Here is a 20,791-nt window from a genome sequence, read left to right as displayed (position 1 = left end):
ACAAAATGTTAATTGTATAATCTAAGAGCATAAGAGTGTTCACTACAGACTTCTTTCCATTTTTCTGTATATTTGAAGTTCTTTACAATAAGTTGTCAGGGGTAGGGGGAAGTCATCTGCATGATACTAACAAACCTTGATTTCCCATGGAACGTTCACAAGGTCGCTAGTGGGAAAACGTGTATCCATGTTTGAAAGTTTACCACTGACAACTATTAAAAAAAATAAACTTAAGGATGTTTTATTTTCACTGAGAAAAATTTAGAAAATGGACAAAAAAAGAATCTCTCATAAGTTCACCTACACAGGTACAGAAACTTTCAGTATGTTATTATAGTTCTTTCCAGTCCTTTTTGTGTATATTCTATTTGTACTATTTGGTTACACACATTAATATTTTGCACACTTTTAAAAAAACAGAATGTCATTTGATTAATGGCTGCGTGGTATTCCATTATATAAGTTATATAAACATACCATATTATAGTTTCCAAAATCGCCTGGGAAAATTCTTTGGGACCCACCAACTAAATAAGAATCTCCAGGATGGCAAGGAATATGAATTTTTGAAGCTTACCCTGTGATTATAATGCATTTAATTAACCTACCTAATTAATTATCACATACTTCGTTTGTTTAATCCCTTATTTTCAAACATCAAATAGTTTTCAAATTTCTGCTAAATGACAATCACAATAACATACCTGTAAGGACAGGCATCTCTCTGCATATATATACATTTATTTCCTGAGGACAATTAAGTAGTTTGTTTGCTTTTTAAAAAGAATTTAGTAATCAGGAACTATGGAATAACTGCAGTTCTGGGAGTGCTCACCCCAACACAATCAGAGAATTCTACAGAAGACTCATCCAGGGCCAGTTGGGAGTTAAGACTCTTAACAACCCTAGAAAAACTCTTAAAAGACTGAGGTCTACCTTTTCCTTTATCTCCATAATCACAACCCTGCTCAAAAGGGCCTCCCTTGAGTATAGCACTGAAATTGGCTATCTTCTGTTGTTGTGTGCTATTTTAAAATACAGATATGTTAGTTCACTTTGTGTGGATCACAACAAACTGTAGAAAATTCATAAAGAGATGGGAATAACAGACCACCATATTTGTCTCCTGAGAAACCTGTATGCAAATCAAGAAGCAACAGTTAGAACTGGACATGGAACAATGGCCTGGTTCCAAATTGGGAAAGGGGTATGTCAAGGCTGCATACCGTCACACTGCTTATTTAACTTACAGGCAGAATATATCATGTGAAATGCTGGGCTGGATGAATCACAAGCTGGAATCAAGGTTGCTGAGAGAAGTATCAACAACCTCAGATATGCAGATGACACCACTATGATGGCAGAAAGTGAAAAGGAACTAAAGAGCCTCTTGATGAGGGTGAAAGAGGAAGTAAAAAGCTGGCTTAAAACTCAACATTCAAAAAACCAAGATCACAGTATTCGGTCCTTTCACTTCATGGCAAACAGATGGGGAAAAAGTGAAAGCAGTGACAGATTTTATTTTCTTGGGCTCCAAAACCAGTGCAGACAGTGACTGCAACTATGAAATTAAAAGACGCTTGCTCCTTGGAAGGAAAGTTATGACAAACCTAGACAGTGTATTCAAAAGCAGACATCACTTTGTCAACAAAGGTCTGTATAGTCAAAGCTATGGTTTTTCCAGTAGTCATGGATGGATGTGAGAGTTGGATCATAAAAAAGGCTGAGCACTGAAGAATTGATGCTTTCAAACTGTGGTGCTGGAGAAGACTCTTGAAAGTTCCTTGGACTGCAAGAAGATCAAACCAGTCAATCTAAAGAAAATCAACCCTGAATATTCACTGGAAGAACTGATGCTAAAGCTGAAGCTCCAATACTTTGGCCACCTGATGGGAAGAGCCGACTCACTGGAAAAGACCCTGATGCTGGGAAAGACTGAAGGCAAAAGGATAAGGAGGTGGCAGAGGATAAAATGGTTAGATAGCATCACCAACTCAGCGCACTTGAGTTGACCAAACTCCAAGAGATAGTTAAGGACAGAGGATCCTGATGTGCTGCAGTCCATGAGTTGCAAAGAATCAGACACGACTTAGCAACTGAACAAGGAATGGTAGTTCACATAACTAACCCAAAGAGCAGTTTCTTAAACTTAGTCCCAGAGATTTCTAGGTATTTTCAGGGGTCTGCAAGTGCAATACAGTTTGGTTTCAATGCTGTTTCCATTTTGATGGTAATATACATATAAGGTAAATGCTAGACAATTCACTCAATTTCAGGGCCTGAGGTCTTATGTTTAGTATCAAAATAACACAAGGTCATCACCACCCAAAGAAACCTGAGCCAATGTTTTTAAAACTAGGATGTGTGGACATACTCCCAGGGTTCCTTGAGAAAAGTTTTTCCTTTAAAGGGAGTTTATACCGTACTGAAAGTTGAGAACCACCTGCTTAGAAGTCAAGAGTCATACTGCTTTTCTTCCTGGGCAGCACCCAGCCCAGGCTCAGCGCTGGTCAAAGTTCAGGCTGCACGATTCTGTGCACCATCGGGTCTCTTGTAAGAGATCTCCACCAGGCCTTCCAGCCACATTTCTTGAACCCATCCCCAGGGCAATAAGAATCCATTCCTTGCCTTTTACCTTATTGACAGAACCTAATATTCCAGAGACCATCAAGCCCAACCCCACTCACAGTACACGGGAAAAGTGAGGCCCCGAGATGGAAAGTGCCTTAAGCGAGATCACACAGCTAGCTACCAGCAGAGACAAAACAAGAACCTCCTATCCCAACTTCCGTGCCTCCGCTGACCCTGTAGCGAGCAGGGATCGCACGGACCTCATTTCCTCCACCACCACCACCCCCCCCAAACCCATTTCCACCCTCCTCGCGTCCCCAACCTCCCTCCGTTCTCTCCAAGTCGACTCATCTCCCTCTATTCCAGGACTTCACAAACATTCCACACTCCCCAACTCCAACCCTACTGCTTCTGGCAGTCCCTCGCCTACAAAACACACAAACGCAGAGAGCGCCATCAAACAGGGACTCTGTCAGCCCGCAGAACTCCGCGCGCCGGGGTCAGCCCCAAGGCGCAGGCGTCATCCTAAATCGGCGCACGTCGGTGACGTCACGGGCGCGCCACCCCATGAGCCAGGAGCCCGGGACTCCAGCTCCCGGAAGCAGGTCGTCGGTCTGTCAGCCTGCTTACCGCGCGACTTCGGGCACAAGGAACGTCTGCGCCACAAACTTGGACGAGAGAGGCTGTAGTGGTCGAGGGCTGCTGAAGAAAGTAGAGGCGGATAAAGAGTGAGCGACGCCTGAAGGAGACGTAAGCAGAGCGCACCGGAAGCGGTCAGAGAATGACGAGTAAGCCGGGTTGAGGGCCACGAAATTGGATAGGGGTGGGGTGTTAGCCGGAGACTAGGTCTAGGTATTGGTGGGTGACAGGGTTGCAGGGGAGTCTGGACGGAACTGCCATGGGAATTGTCCCGCCTTCTAGAAGTGTAACTGTGGCCAGGAGACCCGATTGGCCTGGCGCAGTCTCTGAACTAGAAACTGATGTCGGGTTCTCTGGGCCGGAGGAGGGGGGCTGCCCTGATCCCTGGTGAGTGGTGCTAGAGGAGGGCCCAAGGCCTTGGTCTGACTTGGCTGCTATATCCCGTGGTGGCGTGGTCAAGGCCCTTTTCCTCTCTTCAACCCGCTTTCCCCTTTTGTAACGGTTGGATGGCATCACCGACTCAATGGACATGAGTTTGAGCAAGCTCTGGGAGTTGGTGATGGACAGGGAAGCCTGGCCTACTGCAGTCATTGGGGTCGCAAAGAGTCGGACAGGACTGAGCGACTGAACTGAACTGAAGGTACTGATAATGGTGCCTGCCCAGCCAGCTGTTCTGTGAACGGCCCTTTTCTGGTGTAAAGCGCAGACAGCGCGCTGGGGAACAATACCACTAACCCAAGGCTTTGAGAGTTTGAGCAGAGAGGAGGTGAGCAAGCACCCTAGGCAATTTATATAGGCAGGGGAGTGACACCGTTAAAACTGGATTTTAAGTTCCACTTCTGCCTGTCGATCTGCGTGATCGAGTTAAGTGTCTCAGCATATTTGAACTTCCAATTTTCTCAGTGCTTAATAGGAATGTGTGTGTGCCGGGGTAGTCATGTCTGACTCTTTGCAACCCCATGGACTGTAGCCCACCAGGTTCCTCTGTCCATGGGATTTTCCAAGCAAGAATACTGGAGTGGGTTGCCTCCTCCAAGAGATCTTCCCAACCCAGGGATTGAACCCATTTCTTTTGTGTCTCCTGCATTGGCAGGCGAATTCTTTACCACTGGCGCCATCTGGGACTATATAATAGGAATAATAATGCCTTTAAAATATTCATTCAGAAAGTATGAGATAAAGTGTACGTAGCTTTTAATTGGGCATGGTTAAGTATTGAGGGCTCAATAACTGTTAGATGTGTGTTATAGGAGGGAAAAAAAAGGCTTCTGGGTTTAATGCTAGGCACCTGTTTCAGTTGCAGTCATTCCTGGGGTTCCATACCCTGCAAGTTGCTTTCTACAAACAGATTTCAATCCCTGTCTTCCAGTTGAGGGAGAATCATACTCTGTATATGAAGCTTGTAACCACCTTGGTTTGTTTGTTCAAATGTATTCAGGGAAGCACAACAGAGCCAGGATGGAATTTAGAGTGTAGTGTGAACCATATTTTCTAGTCCTTTGGCCCTTAAACCAGGCCTTTGTCTCATTCTATTCACACCCATATTCTGTCCCCAATGCTGTGGTTTTCTTCTTCAGAAGAAATTAAGAAACAAGAGTGTGAAAATTTTTGAAGGTTGAAACCATGTTGAGCAGTATGTGTTTTGAGCTTGAAGAAAGCTCTATGGTATTTTATCAATTTAGGACACCATCGGTTGTATGATGCATCTCAGCTTCATTGATACTAAATGTGAAAAGTCTTTTTTTAAACATCAAACAGTAAACAAAACATAATAGTTTCAACTATCCTCATTCTGAAAAACCCTGTCACATAACTTTTAAATGAGATACATTATTAAAGTTCTAGAGCAACAGATTCCAGAGATTCTGACACACATTCATGTTTGAGGAGCACTGTTTTAAAGCACGCTGCTGGGACTGCTAGGATGGATGTGGCCGGAGGGTAGGACCGTAGACATCCGAGAAAGCTTTGGCGCTGTGCTCTCTGTACCACCCGTCTTCTGTCCCTCAATAAGCAAAGTGCTTTTCCTAGTTAGAAGAGTCTTAGGTTTTCTAGCCATAGCCAACAGGATCGATCTTTCCGTGTTTGTGTTTTGTTTTGGTTTTAATCCCCTAGGTGCCGTCTACCATGCCTTTTCTCAGAAGGAGGCAAAAGAGTTCGACGTTCAGGTACAGTGCTTGGGCAGGGGGTCTGGGAGCACCAGAGGTGATGACCAAGATGGCTCAGTGGCTTCTTAACCTTTAGTGCTGTTTTAGATGTCCTTTCCCACAGTTGACTTCTCACGTTTCCAGCAGACATATTAGGTTTAATCAAGGTCTGTTCTGCTGGCCTCCTTTCCCGGAGTCAAGTTTGGTAAACTGGGACTTCTTGATCTGTGTCCCCTCACCATGTAGGGGACACCAGGCTGTGCTCACCTGAAACCTGTCATGGTGAGCACTGTCATTTGACCTTGTTACTCTGCCCCCTTCACTCCTGAAGAGGGAAGACCATATTTCATGAGTGTAATTTAGGGATCATATCTGGGTGCTACAAACATAGTTTGGCAGAAGCTTCACTGGTGACTCATATGAGCGAGTTACTTAGGAAATCAAGATTTTGAAAGACTGATATACCTTTATTTGGCTTCTGCATGAGAGGCGGGCCACTTAGGTGTTTAAAGAATCAAATGTCAGAAACAAAAAAAGAATCAAGTGTCCTCTTACAATAGTAATAGTGATGACAGTGAATTTTTACTTAGCATTTAAAAGCACAGAACTGAAGCTGACGGCCCTCCTTACTATGGGGAGCCTTGAAGATTGTGTATATCACATTTATCCCCATCTCCCACCTGTCCCCAAGCCCATGACTGCTCCATGAAATGAGAGCTTGATTACTATTGACACATGAGCTCCAAGGTGTTTGCAGCCCAGTTAGTGCAACAGAAGTCCAGGAAATGGCCCTGCCAAGAGGGAGAACCTCAGTACAGTGCTCCCTAGGGGTGTGGCGAACATGTGGGCAGAGGCATTGGAATGAGGAAGAGACTGGTGGAACTTCAACTTGAGGGACAGCAGTGCATGTTCTTTCAAGAATTACACGCAGTCCTGACAGTTAGGTTGCCCAGAAGTCCTCTCTAAGTGCAGGTGCTGTCACAGTCACACGCTGCTCTGCTGTGTGTGGGAAGAGTGACCGCGCAGGGCTAAGGTATGCTCACAGTGTCTTTCTTCATGCAGTGCCGGAACCAGTTAGGAGAGTAGTCATGCCACGTCCGCAAGGCTGAAGACTCAATAAAGAGTATTGATGATATGGCCAGTGTCAGAAGTGCTGCAGCTGGGCCCAACCTGGAGTTCTTGATTATGCTGTTTTTCCCTAGTGTTAGGATCATTTCCTTCGAGGCCATCGCTTGCCTTCATTTGATCATGATTGATTAAATACTATTGTCTTATCGTTTCTCAGGCTTTCCTCCCTTCCAAGGATGAGAGAAGGCTTTTCTTCCAAATACAATGTTTTCATCCATTGGGTTTTTTGCTGTGGGTTTTTGTTTTTATTTTTAACTAACTTCAAAGAAGTAGAGTAGGAAGTTGGAGTCTGAGGTGATTGATCTGTGTGGCAGTCACAAATTGACATTTAAATGTGGCTTTCACTTCTGGCCAGCTGGGCTGGCGGACACTCGGCCAACAAGAGGCTGTGTGGGCCTCGGTGGGTAGATAGGTGGGTCAGTGAAGGTGGCCCCCCTGCTGTTGTGGTGGTGTGTGGGAGTGCCTGGGGGCCTGGGTGGTCCCAGCCAGAGCAGCATCTCACCATCTTGTCCCCAAGCAGCACATGGGAGCCCAGCGGGCCGAGGCCTTCGTGAAGGCCTTCCTGAGGCGGAGCATGCCCCGCATGAGCCAGCAAGCCCTAGAGGACCACCTGCAACGCAAAGCCGTTGTCCTGGAGTACTTCACTCACCGGAAGCAAAAGGAAAAGAGAAAGAAATCTAAAGGCCTTTCTGCCAAGCAGAGGAGGGAGCTGCGGCTCTTTGACATTAAACCAGAGCAGCAGAGGTATGGCGACCTTCTCCTGCCTTTCCATCCCAGCAGCGTGATCTACCTGGTACTGAGTACGAATTTGGAAAGCTAGGGGATTCCCTGGTGGCTCAGACCGTAAAGAGTCTGCCTGCAACGTGGGAGACCCAGGTTCGATCCCTGGGTCAGGAAGATCCCCTGGAGAAGGAAATGGCAACCCACTCCAGTATTCTTGCCTGGAAAAGCCCATGGACGGAGGAGCCTGGTGGGCCACAGTCCGTAAGGTTGCAAAGAGTCTGGCACAACTGAGCAACTTCACTTTGGGAAACGAGGCAGCCCCTGCTCCACTTAAGCTAAGAGAGCCTCTCCCATTTCTGCCACAAGGGGGCAGCCTTCCTTTACCAATTCAGACCTTTTTGAATTTGGCTTCTGTCCTATCCTTAACTAATAAGGCCAGTGCCAAAAGTGAGTCTGCCGCCCATGGCAACAGGGCGACAGTTTTCTTAGAACAAAAGGAACTGATACTTCTTAACATATATCTCTCTGTAGCTTTTAATAGCACTAGACAGACTCACCCATTGAGGTTTTATTTGCCAAAGAACGTGCTGCCCATGTGTTTCAGAAGTTTCTGAGAGAGACATCACTCTCTGTGGGAGGACATGTTCCTCCCTCCAGCTGACACCCCATCCCTTGGCTACAGTTCTGTATTTGCATGTCTTAGGACTGTTCATATGCTTTGGCTCCAAGATCTGTAGCCAGATAGCCTCCCACATCCCCCAAGACAGAGACTGTCACTTTGTTCATGGCCCCCTCACAAAATCAGCTGGGTTTTGGGAGGAGGAAGGGACTGCTGCCTGCCCCTGGTGTGCCTCGTCCGTGTCCCCACCAATAGAGTCCACTTTGGGTTTCAGCCTGAGGTTCTCATTTTCTCTAGCCAGTAGCTTCATTAAGTGGATTCCTCATGAAGCACCAGGAAGGCCCATTCGGGGTCCTCTCACCTGCTTCCTCCCCTGCACCCCACCACTTCTCACCCTCCAGACAGGCCCTGTCACCTTGCACGTGGGCTTATGACAACCAGCAACTCCTGTTTACTGAGGGCTTATTGGGTCAGCTTCCTATGACAGAAAACCTCAAAACAGCAGTGACTTAAACAATAAGCCAGTAGCAGTGGCTTCTTTTCTCTGTGAAAAGTCCAGTTGAATACCATCCTGCGCTGGTGAAGCAGGCAGTTCCACAGCCATCAAGACACCCCGGAGTGCAGCCTTGGGTGCGTCCTTGCCGCTGCACCATCTTTATCTAAGGCGTCTGCCTGAGCTCCAGCTGTCACGGCTGCATCTAACCAGCAGGAAAGACGAAGGGGCAAAGGAAGGCAACATCTTTCTCTTCTCATAAGCAAAAACTTAGCCTTGAGAGTATTCTACCAGAGAGGAAACTAAGAGTTGAGACGTGAAAGTACTGGATTTCAGTGCGGTTATAGGAAGTAGAACTAGGATTTGCACCCAGGTCCCAGTGATCCAGGTCATGGTCCTTGGCATCAAGCCATGCTCTGTGCTCTTTGGATGTTACATTGTCATATATTGTATATGCCACATTGCCTGACTTTTTACCTCTCTCTGAATTTGCCACAGATACAGTCTTTTTCTCCCTCTACATGAACTCTGGAAACAGTACATCCGGGATCTATGCAACGGCCTCAAACCAGACACGTGAGTCGCAATTCTGAGGCCTTGCCCTTTGGGGAAGAACCCAAGGAACCCTGCTATCAGCATTGCCTGGCTGCAGAAGTCTGTAGACCTGTTTACTTCTTTCAGAATTTACCATCATGGTGTACATTGAAGGCTTCTATTTACCTCTTAGGCAGCCACAGATGATTCAGGCCAAGCTTCTAAAGGCAGATCTTCACGGCGCTATTGTTTCAGGTAATTTGCTTAAAGAGCACATCATCCGGATGCCCAAGCCATCCTTCAGTGACAGTTCCTTTCACTGCTGATATCCCCACATCACCAGCACTTAGGTTAGGAGATGACCATAGATGTCTTAGTCAATTCTGACCACTTGTTGGATACTCTTAAATGATCTCTGTGTACCTTCTCCACACAAAGACCCCTGCTGGTACCCCAAAGGACACAGCAGCTGCTGGCGCTCACACACAGCCTGCTCACTTGAACAGTCCTGTGGTTTTAAATGTCAGCTGTGGACCAACAGTCACCAAGTTGTCATCTCCAGCACAGACCTTACCCTTGAACTCTTTGAATTCAACTGTCTACTGTATATAGCCACCCAGATGTGCAGTGGACATTGTAAACTTTACACATCCAAAATAGAACTCTGGGCCTCTCCTCAGATCAGCCCTTCCCCTGGTCTTTGTCATCTCAGTTGCCACTGAGATCGTTGTCAGTGATACCACTTAGTACTCCTGAGGCCATAGATAGTGGTGCACTGTTCACGCTGGTCGTTCAGGCCGAAAACCCAAGAAGTATCCACATTTCTTCTTTCATCATCCCCACCTCCAAGGCATGAGCGCACCCTAACATCCAAATCTAAGCCACTACCTCCTCCCCTGGATTATTGCAAAGCTGCCTAACCCTCTTCCTGCCAACACACTGCCCTCCCCTGACCAGGCAGCCAGACGAGAGATTTTTTTTTAACTGAAAAAGTTGTGTCCCTTCTGCCTCTTTACTGTGGTCCAAACGGCCTGTCCATTCTCCTTGGGCAGCAGGTCTAACCACACTGGCCAGCTTTCTGCTTCTCACCAGGCCTGGCCCTGCTCAGGGTCTTAGCATTTGCTTCTTCCCTCTGTCCAGAGAGTTCTTTGTGCTCACAGACTGATTCTTTCTCATCATTTGGGTCTCTACTCAGATGTTGCTTCCCAGGGGTCTACCATTACTAAAGGTGACCCCTCTCCCCCATTACCCTGCCCTTGTGTTTTTTTCGTAGCACTCCTCACTATCAGAAACTACAGTTGTCTGTGTGTATTACCCCTCCCCCGATAGAACAGCAGCCCCCTGAGAGCAGGACCCGGACTGCCCTTCTCACTGCTGTGCCCAGCACTGACCTAGGACAGTGCCAGACACACGGCAGGCGTCCAGTGACCATGTGCTCACTGCATGGGGGTGGGCTGGAGGGGGCGAGGGCCTGCTGCCGTGGGGGCAGCTCATTACTGGGTGACGTGTAGTGGCCTCCCGTTCTGGCCAGAGCGTGGGAGGTTACAGAAGGACCATGGTGAACAGGTATTCATTCAGGTCCTATAAGTGAGACTTGGCCTTGCCAGAGCAACCCAACTGTGGGTCTTGGTGGTATTAGATACACATGTGACCCCTTGGCTCCAGAATCCTGCCTAGGACCCCTGTGGCAGCACGCCCTCTGAAGGACACCCTATCAGAGCAGCACAGGCCCTAACGCCCCCAGTAAGGGACTGGGAAGCCTGGGCTTGTCCATGCCCAGCTGAGTAGCCAGCACTTAGGATAGGAGTGCTGCCCCTCACCACGCCCCGCCTGCTGCTCTTTCTTCCTCTGCTGGCTCAAGGTTGGAAACAGAGCCCTCATCCCCCACAGGCCTGGCTGCCTGTGGCTCCATTAATAGCACAGAGGCCTGAGCCCTCAACTGCCTTTTTCCTTTGCAGTTACAAAATCCAAGTGCCCCTCCTATGTGGGTGTTACAGGGATCCTTTTACAAGAAACAAAGCACGTTTTCAAAATTATCACTAAAGAAGACCGCCTGAAAGGTACGTGACTGGATGGCCATGGCTGTGGCCGCCCCAGCCAACTCGCCGGCCCTTTCCTCAGGGTTCTAAAGGTAGTTTGGCCTTTCGAGTCAGCAGATCCCTGCCTACTTTACATCTCAAGCCTGCAGAGACCATCCTGGCACCCAAGGCTCTCCCTGAGACACTCGTCAGCCCAACTGCTGTGGCCAGATAATGATCAAGGGAAGGAAGGGTTGCTTGGCTGTGCCTCCAGACACCTGGGTCTGTTTCCAGGACTGGGACCCTCCACCTGCCCAAAGGCTGCTGCCTCCCAGAGGATTGTAGCCAGAGAGGTAGCAGGGAGGAAGCCAAGGCAGCGCCTGCCCCTGGAGTTCCCAGAGCCCACGCCCTGGGATGCAGGGAAGCATCTCGCTTATCTGCCCGTTGTGCTCACCGCTCTGGCAGAGGAGCACCTGGTCTGTCAGGATTCCCACACCCCCACCTTGCCCACAAATCCAGAGATTTCAAAACCACAGTGGGGGTTGTTCCTTTTGTTTTTGACCCTTGGATTTCTTGCTGCTTGCTTCTATTTCCCTATATATTCTGCTCTCATTTTAAACCTAAGAAAGTGGTGTACAAGTTTCCCCAGGAAGCATAAAACCATGAGTCTGTCTGCAAGTTATGTGGCAAGACCTGTTTCTGGCACTTTTTCTGGGAGTTTCTGATTCTGGGAGTTTGGTTCATGGCCTTTCACCCTGAAAACTAGGTGTTGAGTTACATTTAAAATGTGAGTAAATTGACCTTCTGGTAGAATCATCACCTTCATCCTGGTATTGTTACCTTTGTGGGTTCCTCCATTTCCTAATGTCTTTCCTAATAGCTTTGTTTATTTTCTAATACAAACATCTTGGGAATAATAGTTTCCGTAAAAGTGAACTTACTGCTAGAATTTTTTTCCTTATCCTTTTTCTCTTACTTTTTTTCAGTTATCCCCAAGCAAAACTGTGTGTTCACCGTGGAGATCGATGGCTTTATTTCCTACATTTATGGTAGCAAATTCCAGCTGCGGTCAAGTGAGCGGTCTGCAAAAAAGTTCAAAGCCAAGGGAACAATTGACCTGTGAGCTGTTACTGCCTAAGGGGATTATTTATGCCAGCCAAAGACTGGAAACATCCGCCTTTCAGGGAAGAGATGGTCAGGCCAGTTCTGGTTATAGACCACTTCCAGCCAGTTTAAATCAGCATTAAGGACATTTAGTCATCTGGGGAGAAGCACACTGTACTGAGCACAGAATTCAGGGACCAGAGGGATGTGTCTTTACAGATGCTCTCGTTTTTCTGTTACTCCCATGGAGAGAAAAGATTGGCAGAAAGCACCAGGAGTAACACAAGTTGACCCAAATAGTTTGTTTGGTTTTTCTTTTTCACACTTTTCTGTTTTCAGAATGTTGTTTGCTATGTCAGTAGTCTGTGTAATAAAGCATGCGTGTGGGCGTGAACAGGCCACAGGAGCGATTCCTGCAGCGCAGCCAGGACGAGGGAGAGAGGCCTGAGGCCGTCCCTGGCTCCTGCCTTTACTTCTGCGCTCGGTGTGGTGAGGCGCTGAGTCTCACTAGCTAGTGGTGACCTGCATCTTTGATGGGTCACTTTAAATCAGGCCTTCTGTCAAGCTCTTTGACCTAACCAAGGTTCACTTTGCTGTTTCTAGAAAGCAGAAGAAAGTTCCAGTACAGGAAGCTTAAGCCTATGGAGTGTTCTCAATTCCTGAGTCTGTCAGGCTCCAGAGGAAGGTGGACTGAAGGGAAAACAAGACTACAGCCTTTCCCAAGGTCTAACCTGCTAGGAAAGCCTGAGTCCCCAACAGTGCTGCCTTAGTTGACTCTTCGTTCCATTTTTGCTGCCAAAAAGCATGGCTCTCCAGTCTGACCCTGGCCCTGTGGGCAGTGTGCCCGTGGGCCAGTAGGTGGGGCCCTTCTACACAGGCCTGAGTACAAACCAGCCGAATGAGAACAGGGTGGGGACCAGCCTTCCAGGTGTGCTATTGAAAAAGCCATGTGGCTTAGGAGACCCTATCACCCCTTTCCTTTGAGAAGCAGGTGTTTGCCAGTCAACAAGGTGAAGGCAGAAGCATTCCTGATGACAAGCTGGTGGCAAATTCACATGCTTTTTTCTTCCACACCAAGAGAAGCAGCAATGCCAGAGCTTTGCTTTCTTAGCATTTCCCACTCAGACTCCACACGGGACAAGAAACACGATAAGGGGAGTGTAAACACTGATTTCACATCAACTGGAGAACAGCGAGAAGGCCTAGCTGTGCCTCCTGAGGGCTGAGCCCGCCGAGAGTCTCCCACGGACATACATGCCTGGCAGCTCGACCCTGCTTCCATCTGTGTGTGGTGTCCCCCACTTACCAGGAGGGTCTGAGTCCCCTGGGGTGTTCTCCGCAGCCCAGCCGCCATTGCCTGTGGTTTGGAGCCCAAGTCCCGGCACCACCTCAGACAGGGCATCCTGACCCAGTGACAGCCGTTGGGTGTGGCCACAGGGACACTCAGGGTCAGAGCACTGGCTTGCCTGGGTTCTCACCACCTGAGAGCGCTCGAGCTGGGATTTGAACCCTATAGTCTAGTCCAGAGCCACGTTCTTTAGGATGGGAAGATACTTCAAGAGTGCATCCTTTATTACTTGGGTTCCCGCTTCCTGAGGGAATCTCTTGTCTTTCCCATAGTACGGCTTCTGTTCTTCCGGCTGTCGGAAAGTGCCACACTGGTAACAGCGTAGGTGCTATCACTTCCTAAATCCCACTGCTCTTACCCACCCCTCTGCAGTGTAAAAGGCGGCCAATGTTGTGTAAATATACAGTTGCTTTCCAGAAAAGTTGTTGGAACCAATTGCCATGTGAAATCTGTTTTTCACTTGGCGCAGACTCAAGTTTCCATGTGAGTGGCTGTTTTGTTTGTAGACCTCTCCCCCTCCCCAAGGAGACTCGGTGAGAACGCTCACCTGCCACGAAGCTGCTGCTGCTGTGCTGCCTGTTTCTGGGAGACCCTTCTGTCCCTAGGGACCATTAGGCCCTGTGCCCCATGGACCATGCCATCCTCAAAGGCAGGGGACGGGGTGAGGGGGGCCCAGGCCGGGCTGGGTGCTGACTGTGAGTGAGCGATCCCGATGAACCCGTACTAAATGCTGCCACAGGCAGGGGCGCGGGGCCCGCCGTCCCCATGGCTGCAGCACAGGGCTTGTCTTGGAGGGCGGTGTAGTACTTTGCAGTCCAGTCTCTCCCATCTCCACTGCCCAGGGAGCAGAGCTCCAGCAGAGCTGGGGCCTTGGACATGGAGGCTACCTGTGAGACACAGCAAAATCTGCCTTGTGTATAAGCCTTCATGCAGGGGAGAACCCTGTGCCCCAAGAGGCCTGTGAAGCAACAGAACAGTTAACACCACGGGACGAGACAGGAGACGGGTACAGTGACCCATTGTCCCCCTAAGAGCGAGTGGGCCCCAGGCCCTTTACATCCCCTAGGCCAGTTCTGAGCAGGACACAGCCACAGTGCGGGGCCTGCAGAGGACAGGCCAGTGCCTCTAGGGCAGGAAAAGGATGCAGCACCTGGAGGGTAAGGGACAGTGTGGGCCGTGCCTTATTAGCCCAGCCTGCCATAACAGTGCTGCAGGGAGGCAGCTTAATCAACAGACATTTCTTTTCTCATTGTTCTGGAGGCTGGACGTCCAAGGTTAAGGTGCTGTCGGGGTTGCTGTCTGGTAAGAGCTTTCTCCTTGGCCACATCACTGTGTCCTCAGATGACCTGTGTGCACTCAGGGAGAGGTGAGGGGAGATCGCTGATATCTCTTCCTCTATAAAGACACCAGTCTTATGGAATTAAAGCTCCACCTTCCTAAGCTTGTTTAACTTTAATTACCTCCTTAAAGGCTCAGAGGTTCAACAGAGGAATCTGGAGAGAACATGATTCAGTCCATAACAGCTATGGAGGTGTCCCAGCTGGGACAGACTAGTTGTATCCTGTATCCTGACCCACATCCTCAGATACTGGCCTGGCCCGGCCTTCCCACACCACTCCATGGGGTGCTTGGACCATTAGCCAGTTCATCCAACCCAGCTGCTGGACCCTGAGCTCCCATCACCACAGGATTCCAGGATTTGCTCATGGAACTTCAGTTCAGCTGCTCCCTCCAATACCAGGAGCTCAGAGGGTTCCAGCTTCTCTTACATTTCTGCAAACAGCTCCTCTTCCCAAGCCCTCTTGGGGCCAGGCAGAGTCTGGTTGGGAAAGGAAATGAACACACAGGTGGGCGGGGTGGGCAAGGGAGGCACCCTGGAGGTGGCTCTGGATCCAGGCATTTGTGGGATGTTAAGAGCGTGGTCACACAGGCTCAGTGGGGCCTGCAGGGCCTACATGAAGGACCCAGGAAATCCCCTGCCCAGAGGGCAGCAGGAGGGGAGAGATGGTGAGAGCTGCTAGAAAAGTTCTGCTGCATCCGGGCAGGCTGTGGAATTGTGCTGATCCAGTCACCCAGTTCCGAAGTCTTCCAAGGCCTCAGTGTCACTATCTGTCAAGTGTGGCCTTGAGACTAGATCAGGGCTTCCTGAAGTGGGATTCTGGCACTGCCTGTGCGAGAATCTGCAGGATATGTGTCAAAAGCAGCCAGATCTTGGGCTGCGATCAGACTCCATGGGTGGAGCCCAGACAGCTTTCTGTTTCTCTAAGACCCCAGCTGGTTCCTCCAATCATTGATGTTTGAGGATGCTGGACTCCAGATGGTATCTGAAGTCTTTCCCAGCTCTGACATCTGGACTGTGATTTAAGATTTGGGCCTCTCGGGATGGCGCTTTCTGAGTGCTGGAAAAGGTTGTCAAATGACTGATCTCTCAGGTTCTGAAGAGTAAACATGAGCATTCCCCCCAAAAGCCATAAATTACGGTAAAAAGCTTTCTTTCTGGACAATGGCTTTAGTTCTAATTTAGTTTGCATTTCTTAACTATAATGTCTAATTAAGACATCTGTTAAATGTCTATAATATTAATTTAATAGAGGGGGTTCTAATAGAACTGTATTGGAATTGTCCATTTAATTAACCTCATGGGCCTTTAATGGATGTCTTAAATAGACATCATTAACAAGAGTGCTAGACAAATTAAAATTAGAGTCAATAACATTCTTGGTAATTTTTCCTGAGCTGTGAAGGACAAGCATTGCTAAGTAGACAGACACAGAGATGGAGTGTTGATGCTGGCGTCCCCAGCAGGGTCCACAATGGACAAGGCCCCAGGCACAGCTCAACCATTCTGTGTCCTGGTCAGCTCTGCCCAAAGAGGGAAGCCATCGGAGGCAGTTCTCAGGAGCACTGTCCTGCTCTGCCCGCTTCATATACCTTTCACAGAAAACATTTGCTGACCGGGTCCTTCAGACAGCTCCTGGATGTGGGAAGAAAATGGAGGAAGGAGGGACTCACCCAGAGATTCTCACTAGATACCATAGCTGTGTGGATCGGGAGAGGTGGCACCCTCTAGCACAGGGCAGGATTGGCAGGAATGGGGGGGCGGAATAGGATGAAATGGGATGAGAGGAAAACATTCTATTACTTTTGGCCCCTCCGCGTCACCGAACAGCTCTCACTTAAACGAGCTATAGCTTCCCAAAATCAGTAGTCAGTTCTCTCTTACTTCATCTCTCATCAACTTTTGTCATGACTAACCATTCCCTGCCTCTTGAAACACCTCTGTAGCCCCACACTCCCTGACTTTCCTCCTGCCTCCCTGGCCACACCTTCTCAAGTGTTCTTTCATGGATTCTCATCCTGTTCCAAACTTCCAAATGTTGGTTAAGCCCTGAACTCCAGCTTTGGACTCTTCTGCATTTGCTCTGTAGCTGGTCTCATCCACAACTTCAAATACACTTGACCCTCAAAATCATATTGGCAGCCTAGCTTCCTCCTAACCCCAGACCGAAATCTGTAACTGTATCATTGTCTGCCTCCCCACCCCTTCCAGTGTGAACTTTTGAAGGACATCTTTGTCCTGATCTCTGCTGTCTCCCCAGTGATGTAGAAACAGTGAACCCTAACAGGTGTTCCGTGAGGGAATGAACACAAGTGCCCATTGAAAGCTCCAGTGCCCCCCACCCCAGCCTGATATGGCAGGACACAGAACTACTGACTTTCCTCTGCTCCCACCTCAGCGAATGGCCTCCTGGCTGTCCCATGACTTAAGCCAGAAACCCAGGCATCATCCTCTCTTGCATTCATGCCCCCCAACCAATCTCCCATAAAGTGCTTGGTGGCCCTCCTTCCAGCCTCCTTGCCATCTCCCAGCTCCCACCTGCTCTCATCTCAACCAACAGCCACAGCCCCTCCCTACCCCCCGCCCCCCGCCCCCGCCTCCACGTGGGGCCCCACCACAGCCGACCTGACCTTTGTGAAGCATGACTCAGATCTCACCGCCCTTCTGCTCAACACCCACAGGGAAACTTCCCAGTGCTCTTTGAATTAAAGCCAGCTTCCGACCAGGGTCATCGGGGCCCCCTCCAGCCCTGGCCTAGCCCACCTCCCCAGTGTCCCAGCCCCACGCCTTCTCTGCAGAGCTCTGCCCTACTCAGGGTGGGCACCTGTCACGCAGCCTGGGACGCTCTTCCCTTGGACTTGCAACCACAAGGCAGCCCCTCCTATGTATTCAGCTCCCCACAACTGGCCTCCCTCAGAGTGGCCTCCTCTGAGCAGCCCCACACCAGCCCCTCTCTCGTATGAGTCCATCTTACATTTTCTGTAGCATTTCTTAGTATCTAACAGTCTTGCCTGTTATTTACTGTCATCTCCTTCTACTAGAATATGAGCCCCATGAACACCAGGACTTTGCCTGTCTCGTTTGCCATCATAACCATTGTTTCCTCAATGCAATCTAGAACACTAAGTTGCACGTAAGTGTTGAGTTAAGTAGTTGCTGTCTGACCAAAAAAAAAAAAAAAGGCAAGCAGCCAAGAGTGTGGCCTGATGATGGATAAGGGTTGGCACACAGCAGCTGTGATACTGGCCATGCCCCTCTCCAGCTCAGACAATACCCCACCAACCACTGCCACAGCCTGTCCACGGCAGAGCAGAACTGTGTCCTGGGACCCGCAGGCTCCACACCTTCCACGCTGGCAGGCATCCCAGGCAGCAGTGATGCCCTGCGTCATCGGGCCTGCCCTTCCGTCTACTCAGCCAGATGCACTTACACTTCAGGAGCAGCTGTGATGTGCAGGGTGTGTGGCCAGCGTGCCTCTGCGCTTTCCAGCGTCACACGCTGGAGCCCAGGGTGTGAGTGGGAGCAGGTGCGGCTGGTGCAGGTGACCCGGCCTGAGAGGGTGCTGAGCTCAAGAAGCTCAGTAATCAATCAGGAAACTCAAACTCAAGGTCCAGCTTACTCTTGACTTGCAGGTTCAGCCACAAAGGACGTGAAAAAAACAGTGTGTTCAAGGTAGCTTTATTTAATCTACACAAATTAACGTGCATCCTCTGCCAGAAGAAAGGGGAGAGAAATGATGTTGCAGATGGAGCTGCCTATGGCCCTGCCCTCCCGTTCAGTGGAAGCTTGCCCTGCAGTGGTGTGAGATGGAAAGCATCCTCAGTTGCCCTCTGTCTCCCCAGAAAGTGTGTGACTGTGATGCTGCTCACAACAGCACAGACCCTAGGCCTGAGGTGTGCTGGAGGGGTCCCGAGCCTGGGAGGGTTGACATGTGCCTCTTTCCAGCTTCACTATACCATTCACGTCGGCAACTCGAGACCAGCCATGGTGGGAATATTTAGACCACACTACCAATCAGGGCTTGTTCATTTTCCAGCTTGCCACCTGAAACACCACTCAGCTCCTCTATGTGCAAGAGAAGCCATGATAAGTTCCAGCCCTGTGAACAGGACCTTCTGAGGGAGGAGGGCCTGTCCCTGCAGGGCCCCTGCAGGAGATGTGACAACATGATTTGAGCCTGAGGTGGTGGTTGACGCCTAGCCCACAGAAGATGGGACACCGTGGCCTGGGGACTGGAAACATGATTTGCATTTGCTGTCTGATAACTCGCAGGGCTATGGATTTTGGATCTGTGTCCTTTCTGTGTGTGAGTCTATCATGTGGGTGCTACATATGTTTCTGCAAGTTAAGCATCTCCCTGGAAGTCCTGTTTTCTTGATGGTAGCTGGGTTGCCCTAACAGCTCTTGCTCAAGGATCATGGATTGAAAGCGAGGAAACTCAAAGTCCTGAGAAATGGGGCGTGTCACCAACTTTACAGTTTTAATACCTCCCTCTCAAAATATGTGCTCTGTCTCTCTGCCCTGGACTTCCATGACCAAGAAGTCAGCAGTGCTGTTACTAGGGTGTGATCACCACAGATGTCCTCATCCCCACCCATGAGAAGCTCTAGCGGGTGTGACAGACAGCGAGTGGTGGGAACGGTTATCATGGGGGCTGCAGAGTGGGGTGGCAGGGGTGGAAAACAGGACCTACCAGGGGAAGCTGGTAGGTCTGGAGGTGGAGCAGGCTTCCCTGGGGACCTGACCTTATGATGAGGCCAGAGGGCTGAGCTGGAACCAGGCAGGCAGAGGAACCTCCTACAGAGGAACTGGGGGCAGGCAGAGGGGCGTGGGCAGGGGAAGAGTACTGACCGCAGCCGGAGGCTTTGGACACTGGGCAGGGCAGCGGGAAGCCAGGGTCGAGGGAGGAAAGGAGACAGGGGTGAGCTGGAGCTGGCCGGGGCCAGGCCTGGAAGACCAGCATGGAGGCTGTGCCTGTGAGGGACCAGAGTGCCAGCCTCAGGGATACACAAAAGCAGGTTTGAAGGGTGCACACAACTCCCCACAGACAAGGCCTTGTGTTCACAAGCCTCCCACACGAGCCGCCACCTGAGTCTCCATTCACAGCCTCATGACCTGTAAGGTGGAACCTTACAGGTCAATAAGCAGAGGGTGGCCTCAGCCAGCCAGGCTGTAAGTGGAGGGCTGGAGCACGGCCAGCAGGACCAAGGAGGCAGGAGGAGGCTGCAGGTGGGCTGTCTCGGGCAAGAAAGCGCCAGTGGGCAGGTGGGGAATGAAGCAGGAACCCCTGGGCAGCAGGAAATGAAGAGGAAGATGGGAAAGCTGGACCAAGAACAGGGAGTGGTGTGGGCACTCTTCTGAGATGTCCTTCCCTGCTTTGGCTCTGTCGCGTAGGCAAGCCACCACCTTTGCAGTGTCTGTGTCCCCATCTGTAAAATAAGCGTCACAAATAAGGCACAGTGAGTAAGATTTACTCTGTGGGACTTCCCTGGAGGTCCAGTGGTTGAGAATCTGCCTTCCAATGCAGGGGATGTGGCTTTGACCTCTGGTTGGAGAACTAAGCTGCACGTGCCGCAGGGAAATTAGGCCTCCACGCCACAACTGGAGAGAAGCCCATGCTTTGCATCAAAGAGACCATGTGCCGCAGCGAAGACCCAACACAGTCAAATAAATAATTTAGGAAAGATTTATGTGTGTGTGTGTGTGTGTGCTCAGTATGCTGAGTCGCTTAGTTGTGTCCGACTAAATTTGCGACCCCGTGGACTGTAGCCCGACAGACTCCTCTGTCCATGGCATTTTCCAGGCTAGGATACTGAAGTGGGTTGCCATTTCCTACTCCACTTACTGTGCATATCACCCCCAAATGTGGAGAGTTCCCACAATATGTGGTCTCTTCTTTCAAACACACAGGAGCTGTCACTTGTCCAAGCTGCCCCCCCACCCCGAGCCAACACTCTTGGTGGAGCCTTGGCACTGGTCACCTGTTTGCTGGCCAAGGACACTTGAGATTAATCCACCCAGGATCGCACAGTGCTGGCTGGATCACATGGGTAGGCCTCTCTCCTGACATCAGCTATTCTTCTGGAATTTGATAAAGACTCCCTTTCCCCCTGAATTTAAAGCCCTGG

General features: G+C 49.8%; 1 protein-coding gene across 3 annotated transcripts; it reads left to right on the top strand.

The window, feature by feature from the left end:
• The first annotated feature begins 3,113 nt into the window (after positions 1-3,113).
• POP4 (POP4 homolog, ribonuclease P/MRP subunit) lies at positions 3,114-20,349 on the top strand. Of its 3 annotated transcripts, XR_006263321.1 has the most exons (8): positions 3,114-3,359; positions 5,326-5,378; positions 7,006-7,229; positions 8,819-8,896; positions 9,048-9,109; positions 10,813-10,914; positions 18,700-18,969; positions 20,191-20,349. XR_006263321.1 is itself a non-coding variant. In XM_043435787.1 (7 exons), exons 1-7 carry the CDS (start codon positions 3,353-3,355, stop codon positions 18,780-18,782), a joined length of 609 nt encoding a protein of 202 aa, XP_043291722.1. In that variant the 5' UTR covers positions 3,114-3,352; the 3' UTR covers positions 18,783-20,349. The 3 variants fall into 3 exon arrangements, 2 of the variants coding, with proteins under 2 accessions (XP_043291722.1, XP_043291721.1); XM_043435787.1 differs by having other exon boundaries at positions 18,700-20,349; XM_043435786.1 differs by lacking the exons at positions 18,700-18,969; positions 20,191-20,349 and adding an exon at positions 11,859-12,366 and having other exon boundaries at positions 3,117-3,359.
• The last annotated feature ends 442 nt before the right edge of the window (positions 20,350-20,791 follow it).

This window comes from Cervus canadensis, chromosome 18, assembly GCF_019320065.1.
Source record: "Cervus canadensis isolate Bull #8, Minnesota chromosome 18, ASM1932006v1, whole genome shotgun sequence".
In the NCBI taxonomy this organism is placed as follows: Eukaryota; Metazoa; Chordata; class Mammalia; order Artiodactyla; family Cervidae; genus Cervus; species Cervus canadensis.
The sequence above is the reverse complement of the archived record's forward strand: the minus strand, read 5'-3'. Positions and strand labels throughout refer to the sequence as shown.

Excerpts from the sequence above, each read along its gene's own strand:
- POP4 (XM_043435786.1), top strand. Across the intron at positions 8,897-9,047 it reads AACGGCCTCAAACCAGACAC|GCAGCCACAGATGATTCAGG; the intron begins GTGAGTCGCAAT and ends TTTACCTCTTAG. Across the intron at positions 9,110-10,812 it reads TCACGGCGCTATTGTTTCAG|TTACAAAATCCAAGTGCCCC; the intron begins GTAATTTGCTTA and ends TTTCCTTTGCAG.